Source organism: Melanotaenia boesemani, chromosome 1 (genome assembly GCF_017639745.1).
Source record: "Melanotaenia boesemani isolate fMelBoe1 chromosome 1, fMelBoe1.pri, whole genome shotgun sequence".
NCBI lineage: Eukaryota > Metazoa > Chordata > Actinopteri > Atheriniformes > Melanotaeniidae > Melanotaenia > Melanotaenia boesemani.
The window spans coordinates 14909579-14937109 of record NC_055682.1 but is presented as its reverse complement, the minus strand read 5'-3'; the positions used below and the strand labels follow the sequence as shown (position 1 = coordinate 14937109).

General features: G+C 35.7%; 1 protein-coding gene and 1 long non-coding RNA gene across 6 annotated transcripts in view; one reads left to right on the top strand and one right to left on the bottom strand.

The window, feature by feature from the left end:
• LOC121639029 (protocadherin-9) overlaps positions 1–27531 on the bottom strand; it is a 215317-nt gene that overhangs the window by 153462 nt on the left and 34324 nt on the right. For 4 of the 5 annotated variants that reach the window (XM_041984214.1, XM_041984182.1, XM_041984188.1 and 1 more), the window contains one exon: positions 9185–9286. The exons of the other annotated variant lie outside the window; for it this stretch is intronic. In XM_041984214.1, coding sequence (XP_041840148.1) covers positions 9185–9286 — 102 coding nt within the window. The remainder of the gene's footprint in view (positions 1–9184; positions 9287–27531) is intronic. 5 annotated transcript variants of the gene reach the window in all.
• On the top strand, positions 2109–25803 carry LOC121639053. Its single transcript, XR_006010123.1, has 3 exons — positions 2109–2219; positions 9367–9373; positions 25792–25803. It is a non-coding gene; the product is annotated as an uncharacterized LOC121639053 (long non-coding RNA).

The following is a 27531-nucleotide window of genomic DNA, read 5'->3' as shown; positions in this document are numbered from 1 at the left end:
AGACCATGGAGAGGGGTGGAGAAGTGAGGAGAGGGGAGATGAGATGAGAAGAATTGGAGTGGAGAGGTGGGGCAGGCAGTGTTAGGCTGATCTAGCTAATGGCCAAACTGACCTTCACAGAAAGTCAAACAGGGAGAAGAGAAAGTAGTGTGTCATACAAGACTACTGCAGTTTAATCAAGGCTGCTTCCATTATGCTTGACCTCACTATGATTTTAGGGAAGTAGTTAAAATTTAATTGATTGCTCAGTAAGTGTGTGGACAACTGAAATCGTGTGGGGCAGGATAAAAGAAATGGAAACAAATAAAAAGAAAACAAAAGAGAAAACAACAAGTGCTGCAGACTGTGGAGGGAGCTTGTAATATTAGAAGATCAAGTGACTATATTGTTCATCATCAGGGCATCAATGCTCAAGTAGCAGAAAAAATGAGTAAAGGGTGATAATGTACAGAAAAAAATATCATTTTGAATTTTAGAAGAGAGCAGATCTGGTTTCATATAAAGTAAAATTGCTCCAGGCCTTTCCTCCTCCATCTTTATTTTTATCATTTCTTTCCACTCTGCAGTCCACAGTGCATTCCCCGGCTGCACCTGATTGAGATATAGTCTCAGGGAAATGCTCACAATGACAACCGCATCTCTCGTAGGATCACTGTTTAATCTCACCTTAAAGTTTCCCTGTCAACAACTACTGAAAAGCACACTGCAGTTTCCAAATCTTACTAAAGTGAGGTTTGTGGCAGAAAAAATCCACCTCTTGACAAATGCTACTGCAGTCTGAAATGCAGATTTCTTTAGTTGACTCACAGAAGGCTGCACCTTCTGTTAAAAGAAGCTTTTTGAGGAAAGCTCCAAAGTACTATTCAGACTAAGAGACAAAGAGATTTTCTGGTTTGATTTAAAAAATATCACAACAAATTTTCTAAAAGCTTAAATTCAGAAAAAGAAGGTGATAATTACACCCCCGATCTCATGAAATATGCACACATTCGATGTCCTACATCTCCATGTCTTTTTTTTTCTTGATGATGATCAATTTCCACATCTTGCTAGTGTTTACTTGGTCACAAATGGTTAATCGGAGAAAGTAGATGACCTTTGTGATTATTATGCAACAGGTTGCTGATTTAAAACATAAAACTGCTTAACTTTGGTGTAAACAGGAACATGTTAAAAGACATTTAAAATTAAACCAAAAACAAAAAAAAACAAAACTGCTTTTAGTAAAGTATCAAATAAAAGATTTTTAAATAAATGAAGAAAAGGGGCTGCAACAATTTAGTCGTTAATCCAAAATGACGAAAACAAGTTTTCAGTGAGAACGCGCTTCTATCCACATGCACAGCTCGACACAAGTCTGGCAGACTGCTTTAGTCTTGTCTTTGTCCATTTACATACTTCATTGTGAAGCCGAAGTGCTCCCAAACAGGACATTTTAACAATGGAAGAGGGTCTGCAAGCTCTGATTTCTCTTTAAAACAGTTGCTGGTCACAATATCCGCTAGCATAGTTAAAAGCAGTTAAGGCAGATTTATGCTTGGGCGGCGTCTGAATGTAGTTGGCCATGGCGTAGCTGACACTGGTGAGTTTGCTCTCACACTCGAGAGTAGGGGGTGCGCATCATTTTGTTGTTGCGATGTGGTTTTCTCCTCCTAACCTGAAGGTGGCAGCAGGGGTGGTATCGGCCAATAAACTCACCAGGTCAGAGTTCTTTTGATGGTTCACTTCAGCTCGGTAGGTATTTTCTGTTTTAAAACAACAATGGAGTCTAGTATAGGGACAGTATAGGTTCCATAGGGAGATATTGATTGTATGGACCGAATTGTAACAGCACAACTGTTTCTATGGAATTGTTTAGTGGCTGGTAGTGGTAGTGAGAATGTAATAGAATCTGAATATTGTTGTAATTTACAGGGGTGGGATTACATAAGCTTTTGCTTCCACCACACCACACACCACCACAACTTTTTGTGTTTTCTTTTTTTTTTTTGGTGTAGTATTTTTATTTTTGTTTTTATTTGTCATTATGTTCAAATAAACTTCAATCAATCAAGTGTCTTTATTAGCTTGTTGAAGAAAATGAAGAAATAATTCAATCAGCCTCTCATCATCTTGATCCACTGGTTATTGTTTTTAAAAACGGTGGTTACCACACAAATTCAGCAAGAAGATCCAGATATCCAGTAACACATGATCCCAAACTAACCAATCACGAGAGAGTACCTGCGTAACCGTGTGCTTAGCAGGGGTGCACGTCAGGTCTGGAAGAGGTGCGCGTCGAGCCTCTGTGGAGCTATGCCTAGCCTATGGTGGTTACACAGACGCAGACACAAATGCCACGCGACCATAAATCTGCCTTTATTCTTTCATGTGAAACTAGAAATGTCTCTATTCCAAACCAAACGTTCTGTTCCCAAAAATCAGAATACGGACAAATGTGTCATTATGCATTTTATAAATATCAGATAAAATAAATAATAATAATAATAATAATCGCATTTCATTTAATGTGGAACTTTCATTTTGCAGTCCAATTTTTATTTTTCTCTCTTTTTATTTTGAGTTCTTATATTCCAATGACGCAGCGTGAATATCTGTAACCTTTGCTTCCCTGACTTGCCTGCTTTTATTTCCCAGTCCATCACAGCTCCTAATGCCTGTCAAAAAGTTGCTGATCTCAGATAAAATAGTACTTTCTGTTCCTGTTCATTACTTTCAAGACAAGTTGTCCTCACAAGTAAGGAGACATATAGAGATAAATATATTTTCAATTACCTGTCAATAATTTTAAGCGACTAATAATTATCAACCACCTGTGGTCATGTCAGGGCTGACTGAACGACTGTCAGTGGCATCTTCCAGCTCTGTTCCAGAGATTTTGACATCCCACCATTCTTGTCTAGTTTACTTTGACATACCAATCTGCATTAATCACTACCTGCCCATTTGTTATTTATGCTTGTTTCGTCCAATTCAGTAATAAGTCATTTCTTAAATTCCTGACGAGCTGATTCTCCAAGATCAGCAACCGGAGAATGTAGTGGACCGGGAAGAAAAAGTTGACAGGTTAAGGAAACAAAGGTTATGTGGGGGACTCAGTGAACATTTGCAGAACATTTAGAGAACTTTCCATTTTGACGTTCATGCAAAGTTGACTGAGTGTCACAGCCAATGTTGCCACAGAGCCTTGTGAGCCGTTGGAGTTTACCAATGTACTGCTCACTTTGACATCCTTTGTCATCCCTCAGGAACCCAGTTGATTCCTGATATGATGCTGAATTGGACTGAACAGGGCCTAGTGGGAGGAACACTTGGCAGTGATTTGTCAGAATTCAACGCTCACTTTCTGAAGTGCTCCACTGCGGTGAAACCCAGACAGATAGCCACGCCCCTTCATTTAAATATAAGAACCTAAAAAAAAGGGCAAAACAAAAATAGACAGCTGAATAAAAGTTCAACATTAAATGTGTTAATAAATAAATGAAACATATTTAATAAATTAAATAAATCAATAAGTGTTATTAAATGAATAATCATTAAAAATGTATATTTTATTAATTTATTTTGTATTTATTTTATAAGATCTTTATTCATTTCAGTATTTATTTACACAACAAAGAATAACATAACAATTTTAAAGTGTTTTTTTTTTTTTTTTTCACACAGTCACATCCGTACACTCACATACACACACAAACAGAACGGAAATACCCTTAACTGAAAGTAGACGTAAAAATCCTAATAAAAATAAACAGAAAAAATATCTGGCTTGATGCTGCTGTGAAGAAAACAATATTGTGGAGATCCATCCACGCAGGCTGAGGTCCCCATCACAGCCATAGGGCTGCAGTGCCGGACCCCAGCATCCAGACAGCACGATTGCTGCAACAGCAACCCTGCAGACTGAGAAGGCAAAGCCCCCGGTGTGGTGGGCCTCTGTGAGAAAAACTGGAGTTAAAATGTTAAAAAGTTAAAACAAAAAACCAATTAAATCTCAAAACAATAAAGAATAAAATGCAGAAGTTTAAAAAAGTACATAAAAATAATGTACTGAAATGGGACAAAAAAAGAGACTAAATCACAAATCAATTGACAAAATAAACACATAAATAAATAAATATCTGAAACACAAAAAGACAAAGATCCAGGTAAATTGCTAAGTAAAAAGAATAGGTCTTGAGCCTTGTTTGTTTTTTTTTAAAAAACATCAAGTCTTCCTTGTCTTGCTGTAAGAGGCCACTGCTGTCACAGGGTGCTGTTGCCATGGTGGACTGGTGCTTGGTCTGCAACAATGTTTAGGTGGGTCACACTGACAGAGTAACATTGACATGACTGCCAGGATACAAGGCTTCCCAGCAGAAACCTGCATCCTAACAAGATGATCAATGTTATTCACTTAACCTGTCAGTGGTTTTAATCTCATGGCTGATTAGTGTATATCGATTTCTTCATTAGTTTTTTTTTTTTTTTTTTTTTTGTGTGTGTGTGTGTGTGTGTTAGCATGGAAGTTTTAAATAGTGGTAGTAACTTAAAGCAAAGCAGATGAAGAAATTTGTCCAAAATTCAAATATATTGAAAAATGTTACTAAGAGCAAGTAAGCATGTCAAAGGAAAGTATGACTAATACTCCATTGGCAAGTAGATACATCATGCAGTTGTTGCCAGCCAAATATAGATGAGTGATGCAGCAGATATGGCTTTTAAAAATGTTAAACTTTGCCCTTTAATTACTCTGAATACTGGAAAAGCGTTTCATAACACCTGGCTCATTCTTTTCTCAAACTGACACCATCAAACTGGTGTCTCACATTACATGATTAGCTCTGGATCATTTAATTTTAATAAAAAACAACAAATTTTTGATAACATATTTACAATTATCCACTTTGCAAATGTTTTGCCAAAACAGAACACTAGCAAAAATGGGAAGACCTTTAACAGAGAGCTCTCCACAAATAATACAGGCATGGTGTTCATTCACTATTGTGTACTATAAAAATTGCAACTTATAAGGCTATATAACTGTAGCATCATTGGTTATTGTATTTCCAAACCCCTTAAGTCTCCTCTCTAATATCAGTACATAGCTAAATGAGATTTAGCACTTCAGTCTGTTACAAAAGTCTAAAAATTGTCAGCATTAAAAGCAGCAAGCATCTATAGCATTTTGCTAATGTGATTTACCAGCCCGATCAATAAGTACATTTTAGAGTAATACATTTTAGCCCATGTGTAAGTCTTGTAACTGTACTCGACGTTTCTTCATTTTCAGACTCTAAAGTGACACCTCAAAGGATTGTTTCTGACAACTGCATCATCTCCTCAGTGTTGGCTCAGATGGTATGTCTGCCTCTCTGGACTCCCTTATATTGATTCTGTTCAGATTTTTCTTCAAATTCATAAACTTTGTGGTGGTGAGCTTGCAAACTTGCGAAGGTTTATTTTCATTATAAAGCAATTAAAGTAATTGAACAGCAACTTGTCAACAACAGGAAAAGACTAAAATAATTACATAAAGTCAGAATAGAGCAAGCTGAGGGTGCACCTGTGCCTGAAACATTAGTCCCCTGCCACTCATAGATTATATCTTTCTTTTTGTATGCAAATTAACAGAAACTATATTAATAGATTTGTTCTAATGTGACCTTATCTTAAATGGTAATTAATAAAATACAATATATGTCTAAATTAATTCTAGTGGGCAAATATGTTGACTGTTTTGTATTCCCATCATAAAAATGCTTTAATCTACTGTTTTCCAGACACCGGTGATGCATGGACATGACAGTAAATATATTGATCCTTAAGAGTCCACAGACCTCAAAGTGAAAAACTCCCAATAAATCAATGCAGTCTATGAGGTTCTTTTCCAGTTTGTTAATGCATTTATCCACCACAACTACTCTTAAGGATACAGTTTGCTGTGTGACTACATAATAAATGCAAGATCCATTTTTCTCCACACAATTATGAGTATGATTAAACCATTAATGAAGAAAGGTATCTGTGTGGCCAAGGACTGCTCGACAATCAGCCCAAGGACTCACAGGCTATAGAAGGGAATCATTTCCACCAGCTGTGTCTTTTCATGTTAGCTCTTGCCCCTTTTTCAACCCCTCCTTCCCCAATGCAACAACTCCCTGATGCACTCCGAATGACAGAGGAAAGGAAATTATCGAACACCAATACAATAAAGCTGTCTGGTAACTTAATAGGGCTGCTGAGTAGGGGCACTGTGGCCATCTTGCTTTGAGGCGATAATGAGAGTCATCATTCCCTATTGGGCTGGAAAAAAGGAGCCTGTGTGAGTGAACATACATTTGTGTGTGCACATGCGTGTGTCAGTCTTTGAGCTTCTTTCGTCCGGTGAGGCCCAATAAGCAAACACTGCAGTGTTTTAACAAAGCCAAAGAGATATTCTGCTGAACACAGCTTGGGAGAAATCCGTGAGAAATCTTGTTCATTAAATCAGGCTAAAATCCAAATATTGACTTTGAAAGCTTCAGGGACACAAAACACACACAGTGTCCCATTTATCATATTACATTTCTCTCAACCATGTATATGTTTTAGAAATATTTCCCCGGTTGATAAAAGAAAGCCATCTTTTAATAAAAACCAAAGACATGTCCGTTTTAACTTAATAGGGAACTGATCTTATATGGAAATCTCTAATGATACGTTTGCCAAAGTGACACAGTGCTGTGCAAACAGTGGACTTATACTCAGAAATATTTATCAAATTCCAAATGCAAAGGACTAGTTTACTGTTTATGTTGCCAGTGGCATTTCATTTAAATAAATCATACAAATTCAAGAACACCATCTGCAAGTATGTTTGTACATTAAAAAAGATCCTAAGGGATTCAGTCCAAGACACAGTATGTAAACATTGAGCTACTGCACCTCTGTCTTTCTTTAATTGTGATGTATTGCATCAGACAACAGTTTCACAAGATTACACTGTAGACTAGGCAGGCGGTTTAATATTACAGTATTGTTGTTCAGCACTTGCCTTCTCTCCTGGCTCAGTTTTAGTATAGTGTAGGTTTTAAGCCTAAGATGGATGTGTGATTGTGTAGCAAGCAGAATATGCAGACAAAGGTCAAAAGGCGTTGTTTGATTCTGTGTATGTGTTGGATGAAACATGACAATCTATCCATTAAAAAATCCCTCTGCCCATTTGCAAGCATCTAATCAAGTTTCATTAATGGATTTCGCTCTCATAATGTAACAACACTGGAGCTATTTTTTCTGCCCACACAAGGCTGAAGAAAAAACATAGCCCTTTGATAAGTTAACAATTAATTAAAAGTTCAAATAACATGCTAACAAAATTTTGATCTGCTGATTGTGCTATGTCTAAATAATACAGTCAAATCAGTGCACAACACAGTGGTGAGCCTGAGGACACCGTGGGGATTTGGGAAAGGGGGACTGCATTGTGTTTACACCTATGCCTTGTTATCATCTCCCATTTGCTGATGGTAGACTCATGGGTCCTCAACAAGTGATAAATATTTAATGCAGAGACAACTAAAGGTACAACTTATGGGAACTTTACTATTCCATAAAAAATAAACAAGCTTTTGCTGTAGTATGTATTTAGAGGTGTAAATGTATAAAGTTAACAATGACCTTACAATATGTAAAATAATGTAAAATGTATTAAATTCCTTGAAGGTTTTTACAAGTTTCCCAGTTACTCCTTATTTGTTTTGCAACATTCATTTGTCAAATAAATAAATAAATAAATAATAATAAAATAAAATATTCTATTTAATATCTCGATTGACTGAGCAAAACTTTAAATACATGTGCTTCACATATTCTCAAGCTGTGTATACAAGCTGGTATATAAGCCAGTGCTGAATGACCTTGGGGAATCTTTGGTAAGCCATATAAGGATGTATTTTTCTTTAGGAGACTCTAAACAAGAAAAGCAAGATCCAAATGTCTCCAGGTTGCCCATACATGAACACAGGATATAGAGAAACCCTCTACTGTTAATTTCTTTATCAGACCTCATAGATTGTAGTTTTATTCTTTGCAGTTTGGCTGTGGTACAAAAGCTTGTAATTAAGCCTTGTTAAATTGGTGTCTTTCACCACAATTTTAAATAAACTGAGAACAGATACCACATAAACAGTACATATATATATATATATATATATATATATATATATATATATATATACACTTATACACTATACACTTATTTGTCTGTAGTTGTCTTCAGCTTCAACAAATTCATGTCTAATCATTTCTTAAATTAAAATAAGTCAGAATACTTGTCAGTACGCAAAGTAGTGCTACAACAGTGAGTTGTTTCATTGCTGGCAGATGTAAAGTTCCTTTAAAACTGTTATCCAATTTTCAAATACTAATCCTATCTGCTGTAATATACTCTAAGATAACAATAGCACTTTACTGTTATTTTATGCTAATTGATTTTTCTTTTTGGAATAATTGTCCACAGAAATATGGATACAGAAGGTGAAAAAAAGATACAACAGAAGAAACATCTCCTATTATTGCAACACACAATGGTTAGTACAGAAATCACAGACTGCAAATTATCTCCGCATCATGAAAAAGCAAAAATAAACTTGGCACTGTAGTGTGCAATGGAGGCAGATTATGGTGAGAGTCCAAGTTTCCCCCACCTCATGTTGATATACTGTAGCTGATAACAGAGTAAGAAAAACTGACATCATTAAGATTCACCAGTGTGTAAACAAAGCAGCACAAGCAAACCTCCTCTAACCCCTAGATGACTATCAAGCGCTGTTTTCCAAGCTTGGTAGTAATGAGACAAATACTTATTACTCAAGTAAAAATGGCATGAATATTAGCATCACATTAGGCCCTGAATTTATGGATGTTCTAAGTACAATATGTCACTGTTACTCTGAGGCAGAATATGTTTAAACACTGTAAAGAGAAGAAGGGGAGAAATAAATAGACCCTGTATTTAGTATCTCACTCTGGAGCATTCTGGAGCAAGGATGAAAGCATGAATGAGGAATGATAGCATGTCTATCCAACAATATGTGGCCTCTGCATGGAATACTGAAGTAAGATGGAATACAAAATAATTGGAATGAAATTATGAAATGGAGCCATTTTTATCAGGCGAAACTACAGTGATTGTTTAGTCAGAAATGGGACCATCAGTACTCACTAAAGGGGTGCAAGGGGTCCAATATTCAGGATTCAGCTCTGCTCGCGGACGAAGGTCCAGATATTCAGGGTTCAGTTCAGTTCGGGCACGAGTTAAAGTTCCCTTTATGAAAGATTGAAAAAAGAACAAGGTCTGTTAGAAGTGCTTGTTTAATTATGGTTTTCATTCATATAATTAAGAAGAGTTAATGTTAGTAATCCACCACAGCAAAGTAAATAAAAATAACACTATTGATTAATTTGATTTTTAATTAAATCAGGTTTTTGTACATATTTTCCTGCCTTTACATGGATTTGACTCTATGCCATTTACACTTAACTGAGTGATGATATTCCATTAACACTAAATAATCATCACCATTTTATAGTGAAATGCCAATTCAACATTTTTCCAATAATTTCAACAAGAATTTCTGTTAAATGAATATCAAATGAGGTTAGAATGCAGTTTTCCATTCCTCAGGCTCTCTGCCCTAAATGACAGGCCAATGGAATGGACTGAATCTGCAGGGCCCCATGAGGTCTATGATGTATACTGTAATTATCTGCTGATTCTCAAAATGGCTATGTGTAATGAGGCTATGCTGCATGAAGCCCCAGGCATAAATCACTGTCTTAAACTGACTTCCAGATGACCAACAACAACATAGAGCGAAAGCAGAGAGAAAGAAGACAATGGGTTATCTGGGAAACACTATTATAAACTTGTGCCTCTTATCAGCAAACACCATATTGTTAGCCAAACGTCTTATTTAAAACATTTTTCTAAAAATAGTCAGCTCACATAATTTTTATTTCTTCAATGCTTAGGTGTCACTTTATGAACTTCTAACAGCCTTATCCAGCAAAGCAACACAGGTTGATTTTTTTATTTATTTATCTATTTTTGTTTAGCTTGTGTTAGACTGAACTAAGTTGAATGACAACGTGCCAGTCAGCCTGTCAGACTGTCTGCTGTCCTTGGCATGAAATTGGCTCCACTGCCTGACTCATGCATGCAATCATAAATAAGTATACTACTACCACATACGTACACACTCTGATTTTTTTTTTTTTTGTTTGTTTTTGTTTATTTATTTTTTTTATTTATTTATTTTTTTTGTTTAGGATCGAAATGTTTTTATTTCATGAACCAAACAATGTACATTGTTGGGTGACTGTTAAACAAGCATAGTTGAAATACAGCATTGTGTTCTTTTGAGAGTTGTCTTCACTGGTTTATGAATTTAAAATATAAGAAAAATAAATACATAAATAAATAAAAGCTTTTTATTTTAAAATGAGTCATCATCAGTGAAAGCCCACCAACAGGTATACAAGCAGGGAAAACATCTAAGGAATGCTGAAATTACTAAAAGTGGGTTAAAAATTGTCCAACACATCATTAAAACTGGAAGGATAGTGGGGAAGCATTGTCTTCCAGGAAGGAATGTGGTTATAAAGAAATCCTGAATGAGGGTGATCTGTGTTCATTTGGTGAAATCAAATCAAAGAAAAACAACAGTAGAACTCAGAGCTATGTTAAATAGTGAAAAAAAGAACATTTCCACTTGTACAATATGAAGGGAACCCCAGGGATTGGGACTGAACAGCTGTGCAGCCATAAGAAAACAACTAATCAGTGAGGCTAACCAAAAAAATATGCTGCAATTTACAAGAGAGCTTAAAGATTGGAGTCTGGAGCAATGGACGAAGGTCATGTAGTCTGATGAGTCCAGATTTTCCCTGTTCCACAGAATGGGTGCATCAGGGTATAAGAGAGCCAGATGAAGTGACGTAACCATCACATCTAGTACCTACTGTCCAAACCTGTGGGGGCAATGTTATGATCTGTGGTGGATAAAATAGGTTTGTGCTTTGAATGGTAATGGCTTGCTGAGTTATGTCTCATATTGTAACATAGATGTGTTAGTATCATTCAAACTACCAACAGCGGGCAATGAGGAAACAATTTTTGAAAAGTTTTTGTATTAGTAACACATTTACATATCCTTACTATATATACTGGCCAGCGTGAAAGCAAATGAAGCATTAGGAAGTAGAAAGTAATTAGAATAAACTTAGAAAATAATTTTACCAAGACAAGTATGACAAAATAAAAATGGCCTGTTGCTGGTTTTCACATTGGAAAAATGAAGCAGAGTAGTGTAGGCTTGTGTGCTTGTGTTGGTGTTACTTTAATTGTTCTTTAAAAACCAATATTCCATTTCTAAAATGTGCATAGATCATTTTAACAAGAAACTTTTCTTAAAGCAGTTTTCCTTACAAACTCCTGCAATAAATGGAGAGATACAAGGAAAATGGGTAAAAAGGAACAGGGCCACACTCAGAACCTCTCTCTCATTATGTATCGTCTTAATATACTATTTCCACTTGTCTGTCACTCTAATTAATGGCAGTGCTCTTCCATAAACCACCCAGAATGTAGGATTATTTATTAGTACCTAGCCATTTCTCAACAGTATGATAAGGAACGGTGAGAAGGGAAGAGTTGGCAACATTATAATTGGTCGTTTTTCACTTCACATTGTCAGGGTGATTGTGGTAAAATCCCTAGTTGAAGTTGACAGTATCACATGTTATACTGTCAACACGGACAACAAAAATAAGGCGCATGAATAAAACAAGTTATTGAGATTGATTGAGTGCTGATGGTGCTATGAGGTTTATTATACTTTCCATTAAAGTTACTTTACTTTATTACCTGAAATGGAAAGTAAAATATCTCAGATCAAAATGTTGCAGCCAAATTAAAATGATCTTTAAAATCTGGGAAACACAAAGAGATGTGGAGCCAATGTTATTTGAGGTGTTGATGATTGATTTGAATTGGGAGACAGCTGTTAGCATGCATAAATGTCCAAAACTGAAAAGTACCCCAGCAATATATAGACATATTTAAAATGGGATGGGGGAAAAAAAAAAAAGATGAAAAAAGGAGAATTTAATAAAACCAGCAAAAGAATGAAGAACATGTTTTCATCTCATATAAATGGGACTGTCAGCCACCAGGGACTTAAAATGCCTTTCTGTGCATAAAATAAACTTCTACTGTGGGAAATTCAATCACATGTGGACATATGTCACCTTAAATTCTTATGGATGGGAGTATGGGAGTCTACAGTAAGCAGGAGCATTTAGATGCTGTGTTGGTCATGTCCTAAATAATTCAATAGTGAGCTCAATTGTTGACAAGATGTGGTCCGTGTGTGTAGGTTATTGGGCGATTGAAGGGAAACGGGGGGAAAGGTTGAAAGTGAGGCCATCTAACAGCTATGGCCTAACATTTTCAACATCTAATAAAGTGCTAAATCTTTGCTGAATAAGAGTCAACATCTCATTCAAGCACATTGTTTTGAATGAGACTGGTGGCTATCTAGAAAAAAATATAATGATTTTCTGGATAATATCTGTCTGAGGAACCAAGACGTGGTTAAGTCTGGAAAAAAAAAAACAGCATGCATATTCATATTCAGGCTACACAACACTAAGCTGTTGAACTCTGAGACAAGAGTGTAAAACATGCACATTGATTCAAATCCAGAACCCATAATGAGATCTCTGTAACCATTGAGCCACCATCCTGTATACTGCATCCACCTTTGAATAAAGCACAGAGCAATTCAGCAAAATACCAAAAAAAGCCCAGGTAAGGAAAAACTGGAAGATAACACTTCTCTTTTGTGCCAGGAAAAACATGTCTCCAAAAACATGAGGCTTTCTGGAAGGAATCATTTCAGGTTGAGATATTGTGGCGCTTGTTTTTTTTTTTTTTTTCTATGGAAGGGGTAAATGCCCTTATTTACATGCTGCTATCAGCAAACATGTCTTCCAAATGAAAATACTTGTTATTGTCATCTTGAATTGAAAACTACTCGTACAAAATACTGAAGCAGTTTTTGAAAATATAAAAGAAAATGTTTATAAATTAAGACTAGTTTGCTACACTGGTGAATCTGAATAAAAAATAATGTGGCTGGAATTCCTTCTGGACCTGTAAAGCCACTCAGTTGAAGTTGTCTTGATTCTGTTAGCAGAAAAGATGAGTTTCATTCAGGGGATAAAACACACTTTAATTAGCTTTACCATTAGTCTACCCCTGCCAAGTCTTTCCAGTCACAGCAGACCTTTAATTCTGTTTAATTACCTTAGAGATGCCACTGTATGCATTCTGCCTTGACATCACAAGACAACATTCATTTCTCAACAAGTGTTTTGTGTGTCTGTGTGTGTGTGTGTGTGTGTGTACAGCTGAAGGGAGAACATGATGTTTATCTTGTGACTGGTGGCAAGACTCATGCAGGGGAATACTTTTCACATGAAAATGTGTGGATGACTTATTTAAGCACTTCGTCAATCATTACTTACTTGTTTATTTAACTAATGGCATCAGTGTATCAACACAGTTACATAGATAAATGGGGAGGTTTGATGTAAAAATTAGAAGAAAAAAAAACACAGCTACTAACCTGGCAATGGAAGAGTAAACTGTAGATTAGTCTGAACAGATAATATGCACCAATGAGCACGCTCAAGTCATAGTGGTGCTGTGAACACTTACAACACTATAAAATCAATCACTGCATCATCAGACTTGTCTCTGGAAATTGCTCACCATCAGTTAATATACTACAGCTATAATCACCCAGCCCTAGCATGGCTTTTGTCTTCTTAGCAGCCTGCTGACTTATAGTCAGAGCTCTGGTGATGCAAATGAGTCCATAAAGTGTTAGGAATCTCCCTCTGGACATCAGACTGAGATCAGCTGAGCAGCATTGTCTCTTATACTACAATCCAATCCCCTCTTCATTCAAAACAATTACATTCATCCTGGGGTTGTTTGTTTTTTGCTTTTTCACATTTCGGCATTCTACTCAATGTACTTTACCACTGAACAATGAAATAAAAGAGTTAAAAGAAACAAAGAAAATATAACGCTGCAGTGTTCTACCAGTGGGTCGGAGGGGGCAAAGTATGAAGTGCAAAGGAAAATTGAAAAGATGGGAGGAAATTGGTGGTGATTAGAAAATGAAAGCACACAGGAGGTTGATACTAACTTATTTATATAAAGCTGTTGAGATGGCTAGGCGAGAAAATCTGTGATTATTATTCTTTGATTTGCAAAGCTTTAGTGTGATTGGCCTTTCCTTTGGTGGCGGCATTAAACTTTATGTTTATGGGTCCCAATATTAAGCCCATTTCCACGCTCCCCATTCCACACACTAAGTATTGACTTTCTATTTAAGTTGACGACAATGAGGAGGGTATTTTATGACAGAAATGTAATGGAAATGCATGCACCAAGTACTGCAGTGAAAAATATCACCCAATTACAAAGACATCTTCTCATAGTTGCAGAGTAAAGAACATAAGCATGATGCAGCCCTGCTTCTTTAGAAAGAACAAAGGGAAAGGGATTCATCTCAGTCCTCTGCCTTTCCACTCTGTCTGCTCTATTAAAAACATACAGAGAGAATATTCCCTCTTAACAAAAACCCACTAAGTGTTTTTGTGTGTGTGTGCTGAAAAGAATTAATATAAAGATTATGTTTGATATGATAATTAATTACACAAGTCTAAACATGCCCCTGCTACATGGTGAATCCGTGGACCATCTTTCAAGTGTTCAGAGGGGAGAAAAAATAAATGTAATACCACAGATTGTTAACATAGCTATTCAATGAAGGTGATTTGTGAATGAATGGAAAACAAATTAGGTTAAAGTCTTGTGACAAGATAAATAAAACCTTGATCAATTAAGCGGTTGAAAAAGACGACAGTCCAGCACTCAATGGGAGCAGTCTTGCTGTTACAGTTTAGTTCCTGAGCCACAAAGAAGCATTGATTCTCCCTGGCACCCTGTCCTTGTCATTGCAGTCGATGATGAGGCCAGCCCAAACTATTCTCAGCAGCCGCTAATGGCTTTAAGGAATTTAGCTGGACTTGTGGCAGAATTCTAATAAGCAGATTTTATGAATTTGCAGTGCAGGAACTTGAAGGGAGAATGCTGCAGGTCGTCCAGAGAACACAGCGAATGCATTAGCAAAACAATTCTCTCCCATTACTTGGAATTACCTCTGCTCTACAATGCTGAATAGAGATTGAGGTGCTGGAGGGGTCAGCTTTTCTGATGAAATAAGTTGCAATAGTAATGATTGTAATCTGAGGGAACCAACATTTACAACCATAAAAATGTTGTTTCTCTAAGTACAGTATCTAACTAGTTAGACGAGTTCAGTAAGAAAAGTTTTGTTTGTTGTTTTATCTCTCCTCAGCCCTGTATCTATTCTGTAAGCACACCTTTCATCTCTCGAGTGTAGGGCTTTAACTCACTGGGGGTCTGTCTTATGGTTCTGGCTTCAGAACAGTGATTTCCAGGGAAAGCTCCCAGAGGAGGGATGTACAAAAAGAGAGGAAAGTTGTTGTAGTACAGCACTTTGCTCTGAGATCAGATGGGTTTCTTATGGTCACTGTGAGGTGTACTCCTCTGACCTTCAGTCTTCGTTTTCCTTTTTTTCTTTTCTTTTTTTTTTTTTTTTTTTTTTGCAGACAATAGCTTTTGCTCACTCCTCTTGAGAGAACAATGTATCTTAGTTTAAACTGTGCTGCAGCTAGATATATTTTTGTTGTTATAATCACACTTTTACACTCTTACTTAGTTTTCTAACACTTGCTATTATACTGAATCTTTCACAGTGTCCTTAACGAACAGATTTGTAATGACCATGGAAGATATTTATTTCTAATTGGCTTTTGGTTTAAAAAGCTAAATTTGAAACCTGGTACTGACTTTTGCATCATAGACTAATGGATCAAACTTCACAATAAAGGGCTGTTTTGCATACTATTTTTATTTTTTTTTATAGATGCCACTTTCATTTCAGAATTATGTTAATTTCAGAGATTATTGTTAAAGTTTACCATAAACAGTAATAAGACAGATGATCTTGTGGAACCAATAAAAGTGAAACAATCTTGACCTTGTGTTTTGTCTTTAGAGAGACAGCTGCTTTATGCCGCGCCACATTCATTCTTATACAATCCACATTTTCTGTCAGTCTTGTGTAAATGACATTTACATGAATTTGCTTCGACGTCTGTTTAAAAGTTCCTTGTTCAATCTGCAACAGCTGATCTGCTTCAAAAGAACTCAGTTGAAGAATACATGGCAGTAAAAGTCGAGTGAAAATTTCCCCTTGAGGCTAAGTGATGTTTTTAACCATAAAAGTCCCACCTAGAGTCCCAATTCTTACAACCTATATTAAATGTTACTGTGCAAAATAAAGCATAAAATAGCTGTAATAAATTAAAGTTACCTAAATCTGCTGTATCTGATTTCTTTGTTTGGATTTCAAAGAAACAGGCTACTACGTGTTGTACTGAACGAGCTATATAGAATGACAGACATTATGCTCTGCCTTCCATGCTCTGGGTGTGTTATATTGCTTCTTCCCTGATAGAGGTTTTTATGATCTTGGAAAATACAGACTCACAAGATTGAATCCTGTACTGCCTTCAGGTAGGACAAAGTGTGAATATAAGCTGAATGGCAACTTCACTGTTTCTGTGCCAACTCTTAGACAGTTTTAGCAACTCTAAAAGAGCAAGACTCCAAGGATGGCATTGTCTGGTGAAAGTATTGAGCAACATTACCTTTATGGGCAGCTAACAGGCTTAACTTAGCGTTAAACTAAACACACAAAACACTGTTAATAATTATCTGAATTCGTGAAAACAGCTTTTAAAAAGTGATCTCTAAAATACTGGCAGAAGTATCTGCAAAAGCTCCATATTTTACACAGAAACTACACAGTTCTCTATACTTTTTTTGCACTTTCTTAACAACAAATGCACAGGTTTTGAAAAAGAGGTTTTTTTCAGTGACTTGGAAGATAATGGCTGAAAGCAGATTATTTTTATGTTTCCACTGAACATTGAACAGTAAAAGAGAAGCACCGGATGATCTGTGGGGCCTTCGTGATTCACAAATTAAAAACATTAATCAATGGTAGTTGCGTACAAACCATTATCTTGTGGTACCTTATAAAATATTGAAGGGTATTTAAAATCGATTAGAAAGCTAACACAGACAATCAGTAAAGAGACTTTACAAGTGGTGTCATGTACATTCTTTCTGGTCCTAGTAAGCACTCAATTCTGGATTAGTTGATTTGTATTGTAATCTTCAGTAGACTAGAAAAGAGAGTAAAATAATCTAGCCTGTTATTTATAAAAGCTGCCATTAATCTCTTCCTGTTGCAGAAGCAGAAACACAGCAAAGCAAATAATGGATCTACCACTGGTCTGCAACAGGATTTAATGACAGTGAAAAGAAAGGCAATTGCCTAAACTCATCAGAGAAAGAATATCGTTGGTGAATCATAGCTTCACACTAGAATGTGTAATAGCTACATTGTATGAAGATTATATGACAAATGCTTGTAACATTATTACACTTTCTGGGCTGTTAAATCATTCGGGTCCCAAGCCTGACTTTCAAAACTTGAGTGGGCTTCTACGTTTTACAGTAGGTGAAAACTTTGCATGCGATCAGAATTCTATTCGATTTTCAGAACTTAAAAACATTGCATTTCTACATCTTTTGCTAATTCTGCATCCATCTTGCATCCTGTCTCTTGTCTGAACTTTCTCCAGCAAGTCAAAGTCAGTCCAATGTTTAACCTTGTCATATTGCCTGCTCTATCACTTTCTCTCCTCTTTTTCCTTGATTCTTCCAATAACATCCTCTTGTGATTCTTTTCTTATTCAGCCTCGGTCCATGTTCTAAATGGCCAGCGTGTAGATATCTAGTTACTGGCATGTAACACAGCGCCGTAAAGTGAAAAAAGAGAGAAAAATAAAGTTGAGAAGTGTGGCTTATCAGTCTCGGGATGCTGCAGGAAAACAATGTCTCCAGGAGTGTATATAGGTAACGTCATTGTACCATCAAAACAGGACAAAAACATAGAGGTTCTAGTTATGAAAATGATGTAGTTCCTTTAATGTCGCATTAAGGTTTCCCTATGCCAAACAAAGGGCAGATAAATTGATTGATGTTGACATAAATCAATTTCTACATGTGTATTAAGCTAAACTGGGCTGGCTTGATTAGAAACTTTAGAAAAAAATGCATTTTAAGCTTTCTTGCTTGGTGGTTTGGTGTGAATTCTGCAATGTTTACTTAGGAGGTCTTCTCTCTGAGCCCTGATGTGAATGAAAAGACCTTTTTTGGGGGTAATTTTGGCTGATGTGTCACATATTCATTAATATCTTAAACTGACTTTAAAAGCGAGTAAATTAGGCCAGTTTTGCTTATTTGTTTCCTGTCATTCAGTGATTGGTCAATAATTAGATATACAAAATGATCTGCATGTTCTTTATTATCTTGTAACCTTGAGAAAATAATGACAAAATCACATTATTGGTTTCTTCAAATCGACTTCCAGCAAAACTATTTTACTCCTGTTAATGTTTTTTTATGTCTCTTTTGAAAAAAAATAAAATAAACCTATATCAAATCAAAAATCTAATAATATTTCTGTAAAATTTGCCACTGAAAGTCATTGTTTTATCATGTGATTTTTCTTTTCATACACTAGTACATGGATACCAAGTACATACAAAGGCATATACCCGTGCATCCCTAACAAAAGTCTCACCATTGACATTGATAGACAATTAAAATTCCATCAGCTGCCAAAAATTAAAAAAAAAAAAAAAAAGAAATTGTGTCTGTCAGGATGCTGAATTGTTTTGGAGAATGATTAAGTTTATACTAGGAAGTATCACAGCTGACAGTGTGAGCCAGTGCAAATGTTTTTCAGCACATTTTAACCGTTATAAGACTTCTACTCTATGGTAAACGGTCCAAACAACAACATCATTACTTTACAGACGTAGCTACAATTGAATTAAGCACCAAGCTACACAAGTCAAGATGCTGACAGCATCTGGCTCAAACATATAAATTTTGTTTTGCTGCTGGATCATTATTGTTGACACACTGTCCAGGGCTCTCCCGATATACAGACAGGTGTGTGTCACTGTATTAAGAGGTGTTTTTGGTCAAACTGCTCTGTACTTGTTGGACCTGCTAGCAAAAACACAAGCTGCTTCAGTCTGAGACTACAAGCCAGAGAAAGTAGTTGTGTATAAAACTTCCTGTCTTTTTTCTCACTTAACTCCCTATTCTATTAGTATAAGACTTATGGTGTCAATCGGACTGTATCCGCAGTTATACACAGTATGTGGTACAACTCTAACCTTGCACTTGTGCATAATCTCTAAACTAGTTAGCTCACTAACTAGCAAACTAAGTGTGCTAATCTTCCTTCTCTCTATTGGAGGAAATGATAACCAGTTACACTCAGTCATAATACAATCTCAGGCAAAGTATTTACTCTTAAACTCTCATAAACTTATTTTTAATCTTAACTCACATCATAAGGCACACTAGGTCAGGCTTAAAATGCTCTAAATAGCATACTGATCCAGCTGTAGCTGTGGTTGTATTGATGTAGATGTATTTAAATGCCATACTCAAAACATTTATGTATGATTCACAGAGTTCAAAATTTCCTTACATAAAAGTTTTGCAACTCACTAATATAACTGAAGCAGAGCTAATGTCCTTTTCACACATTGTCCTTGTGCTAGTAAAGAAATGTGTAGCTAAATGGTAATACAGTGACAAAATTATAATTTAATATTTTGTGCTTTTAAAAACATTTTTAAGGGTTTATTCGTTTATTTATTTATTTATTTGGTTTTCATTTTGTTTTTGTTTTATTTTTCATCTGACCACTTGCAACCTGTCCTTGGCTCTATTGTATTAATAAGAATAATAGAGCTTCTTCTTATCTTTTAGATGACTTGAGCAACCGTAGAAAGGATCAAGCAGCACCACCGGGTTTACAGTCACCAATACAAACAGCACATCTGATATTAATGAGCCACAAGGACCCGCTGTTCATATTCTGACCTGGTGGATAACATCATGACTGCTGTTTTGGAACCACTATTCCTATAGGTTAGACGGGCTATGAGCGTGCTGTTGTGCATTCAAATGAGACACACAGGGATTCATTATGTTTGCTCTGTAACAGTCTCTCTAAAGACTTCTGTATGTAATTGTAAGACGTTACTTTCTAAAATTTAATACCTAAGAAAACATTACCTGTTTGGTTCTTTATTTATATCAACATCACCTATATCACACAGAAATCATGTTTTTTTTTTTGTTTGTTTTTTTTCTTTTTCTTTTTTTTCCATACAAACCATTTTTCATAGCATATTTTAAGTTATTTAAGATTACATTTAAATGCTTTTTATTCTTATGTATTGCAGCTACAAAGTTTGTAACCATCTTTGAGTTTTGAATGTAAAAAATACCTGATTTACTATAATTCAAACATTCTCTCATATCAAATAAGCATCTGCCAGCTTCATTACTGTTAACCTTCTTCTTATGTATATGTAAATCAGCAGTGAACCTAAAAGAATTCACATGAAGCTGCAGGGCAAAACCAGGCAATGATGAATCACAAAGTGATAAGAAGTAATGTTAGAGCTAATTTAAATGAGTCAACAATAGGGTCACATAAGGTAATCCACAATTAATAACACAAAGACATCAGATGCTATCAGCTTTGGTCAATCCCTGATGGCAGGGAATTAGATGAAGTCAAGTGTGTCAACAACGCTAATGGTCCAGGCTATCTCCAGGGTGATGTAGTTTGGAAAAAAGCTCAAGTCAGCTAACTCAGTGCTTCCAGTCAGTGTCACCTTGTTTTACAGCTTGAGAACAGCAGCTAGATTTTGAGGATCTAGTGCTGAACAGAGAGAAATGAAAGTGATTTAATGGGTCAACAGTGCTGAAGATTGAACAGAGTATTGCCTCTAATTGGTTAACAGGTTGGGGGATTGTGATACTTCTTCCAAATATGAAGCTGAACCAGGGTTTTAGGAACCTACGGCATCATAATTTCTTTCATGTAATACACATGTTGGACAATGCAATCGAATTTCTGTCAGGTTTAATGTCTTACTGAAATTATTTCTAAAGCTTTTCTTTAGAAGCCTTTTATTATTATTATTATTTTCTTTTTTCACATTGACATAGTGAATGCCTGCTCTTGCCCGTCAGGGAAAATACAGCTAAATGTTTAACAGAAGTTCAATTGGTATTACAGTATTGATTCAGCTTCAAACTTAAGGCATTTTTTATGGCCTAAAGGTAACAGGAGAAAATAAAAGAAAAAAAAAATCACAGATCCAAGTTTCTGAGGCCTTTGGGAAGAAATTAAGTTGAGTTGGACTTTAAAGGGGCTGCTATGTTGGATGTGATTTTGCCATCAACCTTTCACTTGTTCAACTATTTGCTATTACAGTAAATTCTAAAAGCTGCAGGTCTCCAACTCCCCCATCTGCGCTATGCCTTAAAGCAGTTTTTGTTGCAAAATACAACATTTTATCTAAATCAAAGACTGAAGCACAGAAATATGAGTTATAGCCTAAAAAAAACTGTACATGTGCCAATTTCCTAGTAATAAGAGTATTGCATATTTTAAGATCTGTTTTTAAAATTAATTTAAAAGTTATCACTTTATAGAATTGTGAATGTTAAAACAAACAAAAATAAAAGAAATCCAAATGAACAATAAGTCCAAACTAAAGATGATGACATGCCTGCATTTCTTGGCTGAAAATGTCAAAATGCAAAAGATCATAAAGCATTATATGACAGACTTTAACAAGAACAGTAACAATCTGTGCACTGCTAACTGAGACATCTTGACTTTGATCCCTGCAATGGAAAAAGCTCTAAAAGTGATGCTACATTTCCAGTAATGAAAATGGATAGCGTCTTTGAGGAGACCTTGCAAGCTTGATAAACCCTCACAAACTCCAAATTCTAAATTTATAACAATGGCTTTTAGTAGGCATGCATTAAACAAAATAAGCAATACCCCTGATAACATCAATATGGGCTCATTTCTTTTTAGAGCCATAGAGGGCTTTAAAGGGGACACTGTCTTACTACGAGTAAAATAATCTAGTGGAAAATCAGTGGACTGCTCCTTTAATTTCCTGCCTAAAGACACAGCATGCATTTCTTGTATTGTTTGATTTTGGGGTCTTCTTTAAGATCTTAAACCTCAAACAGTTTCAGCTAGACCTAACCTGGGAATCAAGACAATCACAGCTCTGGCTTCTTACTTTCCTGTATGGGTTCAATCTGCCCATGGGCATCAAATTCAGTCCATTGACTACCTTATCGTGTTGAAGAATCAACTGCTGCAAATGGAAACAATTTTTCTGTGGGTATATTCATTTTTTCAGCAGCAATATAAACAGAATCACCTGCAGCCTTGGATAATATTTGAACTTTTGACTTGTCAGGTGCTAATTGCATCACAACCCTCAGCAATCCCATATGTCAATAGCTCCACCTATATGTTAGCTTTCTGGGAACTTTGTATTCACATTTAATGTTTAAAAGCTTGATGTTATATTAATATTCCCCTTTTTATTTTCTCAGAAATATATAACATTGATTTCTTAAAGGGTTTTTGTGGAGTGTTACGCACCAGTATGCTCTGCAAGCTGCATGTACAGTACCATACACACCCCCCCCTTCTTAAGCCTGTAATAATGATAGATATGCTGTTGTGATCACTGTCTCCCTCCTCAGAGATACTTAATGCCTAAATCTTTTTCTAACTGGCAGGGAATCACATAATTGGCTGTGGTCCATTTGCTCACCCGCGTGTGTGTCCTCTCACTAACAGCAGATCTTAATGAATCAGTTTTACAGTGATTAGAGCTCCTAGCTATGGTGAGGTCAGGGAGGGAGTGAACAACTCTGACCGCTGAGAGACAGCCAAGCATAGATGTCTCTACTGTGTGGTCAAAGCAAAGTGTGACAGGCTTTTTCAAAATTTAAAAGTTTTCTCTCCCCTAGTAAAATCTGTCTTTGCTTAAACTCTGAAACCTGCCATCTCTTTCTAAGAATACACAGTGTAGTCTCTGTGTGTGTTTCTGCTTTTCCTCGCTTACCTCGTGCAGTGAATTTCTGTTTTGTCTTCCCAATAATGCTGTTAGTCTTTATTCAGTATCCATCTAACCCTAAACATGTCACAGGGGGCTGACACACAGGTAACTAATGCAATGTTTTCTGTCACTGTATATATGGCAAAACATGACAGAAATGTCAAATATAGGGAAGAAAAAAAAGGTCAAAAATGTTTTTATTGAACTGTATATGTTCCAGTTAACAATTTGTAATTCTATACTAACAGCTTTCACAAATCCAGTAGCTCTGACCAAACTAATGATCCTTCATTCTTTTAATTATCTCCTCGTGGTTTGGTTTATGCCAGATTTCAGGAAACCAGATATACAATACAACAGCTAAATTAAATGTCAATCTTCACTTAATATTTAATATGAAGCACAAACTGAACATGACATAGCTGTAATAGAAATACAATATTCATGTTAAACACAATATTTAAGTTACTAGGAACTGCAGGTAAATCCATCAAAGTTAAAGAATTCTGGTCCTAAGGACCGCTTTTTGAAATACACAACTCATAATTCATGCATTAGAAGACGTGGCCGCCCTGTGTCAGTTTTAATGTAATGGAGCTCAGAAATTGCAGTCTGGTAAATATTATGTGTTTCATTCTGTGGAGTAGGATGACTAAAAAATGTGTGATGGACTTTGCTTTCAGTTAATCTTTGCAATGCATCTACTTACTGACTAACAGTCACCTCTGACACACTTTATGAAAGACACTTGTGTGAAAGCGTGTGGGTCAGAGATACTAAGTAGTGGGCCGATCTATCATGAAACACGGGAAGCCGGAAACTTTACCTTTTATTTATTTTTTTATTTTTATATTTTTATTTTTATTTGTTTTATTATGCAGATAAGTTTACAGTGAGAGGAGAGTCATTGTCTTTCCCAGGAAGTTTAGTGTGGTATTTTGTTATTTGGGTAATTTGCATGCAAAAGTATGAACTTTTAAATGTTAAAATGTTCTCAATTAATAGGCAAGAGGTAAAAGAGCCAAATGCATTAATTTATGTTACATTAGCATTCATTATGTCCAAAATTAAGTAAACATACTTAAAAATCCCCATACTTTCAAAGCAATCTTTAAAAACATGCAATGTTTTAGCTGTTTATTCATAATCTTTGCTCTTGTTTCTCACCACTGAGGAAATATCACTTGAAATACAAAAAAAATAGAAAAAAAAAAGAAAAAGAAATATGCTTACATACAGAATGAATACCTTTACAGCCATCTGCTAGTTGATAAGAACAACTCATTGCCTAAAGCTCAGTCTATGTGATGACAAAAAAACATGGCTCACACAGTACAGTGCAGAGCCAACTCCACTGATTTACCATGTCTACTTCTCTAATTCACCATGTTCTCCATGTTGGCCAGACAATCCATGTTGACAGCCTCAAACCAACCACATTGACAGGAAATGCAACGGCATTTGGGGGTCTGCCCAGTGCGTCTCTGGCTATGTCACACCTGTCAATCAAATGGAAATACTACGATATACAAGCCAAAGAGCTCTTGGGTTGGTGCTCATGCCAAAAGGACCCATGGATTTATTTTCTTTTTAGCATTGCAGCTTGCATTTCATTTTACTGATAGTACTAGTTTTTAGTTTCTATTGTGTTATGTGTCATGATTATTATTCATTAGGGAAGAGGTACAACCATTAAACCCTTCATTTTGAAAATATTCTATTCACCCCAAATGCTCCATATATGTCACATTTAAAATTAATATGGACTTAATAAAAGATTTCATGTTTTTTTTTTTTGTTGTTGTTTTCTCCTGCTCCTATCCATAGCATTTTTAGTTTTATTTTATTTTTTTTCAAATATGTAACAAAACAAGGTAAACATCAATTAAATGTCAAAATTAAGAAAAACTGATATCAATGACATTAAAAAAATTTGTGGTCAGTATTTTTCCATTTATATTCTTTTTACTTTTTATAAAACACTGATGTCACAAATTTTCTGCATCATACTTGCTACAGTAAAATGCATGTCTGTGAAAATCCAGCACCCACACATAGTCAGTCATGCACAACATGTTTCTGCATGCTTAATCTCAACTATTTTCTGCATTGGGCACTATTATAACTCTTTATGTTGTGCCCTTTAGGAAATTAGTTCAACACAAGCCTAAATAAAATAAAAAAAAGCAAACTGGCTCACCCTTTCTCACTTACAAATGTATCATTTTCTGGTTTGTGAACTCAGTACTTTGGTCCAGTCATTGCTCATTCGTTTACTAGCGATTTCCGAGCATGTAGATGAAATCAAAAAATTGGAAATGGGTTTGAACTGATTTGCTCTATTGTTGAAAAGTAATCTTCTTGATATTTAGATGAAAACCAATTTACCTTCTCAGATAGAGATATAGAGATAAAGTACATTTAAGGTGTAAAAGATCAATTAAATTAGTCTATGTTATCCTTTTAATAAATCTGTCCTCACACACACACACACACATATATATATATATATGTGTGTGTGTGTGTGTTTGTGTGTAGCACAACCTACCAGTCTAGCTTTGCTAAATGGACCTCACTGACATTTTGAAAGATTAGCTTGTTGGTCAAGCAGTACATGATGACAAAACAAAATTTATCCATGCGTCCTTCACAGATTGTTTGCTCCAGTGCTCTGTTTTCAGCGAGCCTGCACTGTTATTGACTGATGCATACCTGACTGAGCATCTGAATGGACTATCCACTACTTACACCTACTATAAAAGTGTAATTTAAATCTGGTAGTACAAAGAACAAACTTATTGCATTTCATTTTTACATAACTTGATACCTACATCTGTTGGCTGTGTAATTTAATTCTACTTCTTTTTTATGAGCATTTTGAAAAATAAGGATGGAAGACAGGTCAAACTATGGCAAGTTTTTGCACTGTCATCATCTTTATACATGAGCAGGTGTACAGCTGCGCAGGTTGTGGATGATGTAAGGAGGATTTATTTTTGTTTTTGCTGCAATAGTTATCCTCTGAGACTCTCCAGAGAAGGAGTTATGATAATAAAATATAGTAATATGATAATAAATCTGTTCCATTAGTGAGTATTTTCTCTCCAATTCAAATGAACAGTAAATGCTGCATCAACACTTTGCTGATATGCTGTGATAATATGAACAAATGCATCTGGTTTCTTAACAAAAGAAGCAAACATGACACATTGTTTTCCATTGTGGGAGAATACCCACTTAAATATCTAAAGGCATCATTTTTACTATATAGTTTTTTTCTGAAACTGCAAAAATACAACTCAAAGTTTAGTGCTACAAATGTTAGCCACTTGTGTTAAATTTACAATTGCAACCATCATGTTGTAGGAATCAACCAGCAGAGTTGTGATTTCCATCCATGCCTGTCCAGATTCAAACAATTTGTGTAACAAAGGATGAAGGAATTCAATAAAGGTATTACACGTGTTTATGTTTAGTCAATAAAGCAAAAGCATAAAAGAAATCTATAGCAATGACAAGCAGAGAAGCTTCAGATATGACTGTTATCCATGAAGATACAATTTTACACAAATCATGAAGATCTGTACAACCACCATAATTTAACTGTTGAGGCAAAACATTTAATACCAAAAGTTTAATATAATCACTTCCTCCTGTTTGTTGCACAACATGGAGATGTCACAGTTATTTGTGATTTTTCTTTTCCTAATCTGTTAACAAATATGTGTTATTGTCACAATGACAACTTGAACTCTTGAGGTAAAGGGCAAAAACATGCTGTGAGATTACAGTAACCTTTACCTTTGACCACCAAAATTTACTGAGTTCATTTGAGTTCAAGTGAAGGTTTGTGTCAAATGTGAACTACTTTACAATATCCAGTTAAGAAGAATGGGAAGGATAGATGGACAGCCTGAACATTCGTTGCCTGTGGCCACAGCTGTCATCACCACAAAGGCTAAACAAAACTTAAACATAAAAGCACGACCATGTCAGTGCTGTGACCACTTCTAAATGGTTAAGGTCAGCAAGTCATCATCCATCATCTTCAAATCAGTTCTTACTTCAGGAAGATTTATACTTTAGGAACTTCAGTTTTTTTTTCTTTTTCCTTGTCCTTCATCCTCTTCTTCTGCAAATCACTGAGTGGATCTACTGAGTGGCTCATATCAACCTAAAATGTAGCTGCTCTTTAAATCTTGAGGGAGGCAAGTTTTTCAGTGTTCTGTTGAAACTCATTTTAGAATTGACTAAAAAGCTTCATACACATGCAAAGATGTTTCTTCAATGATGTTA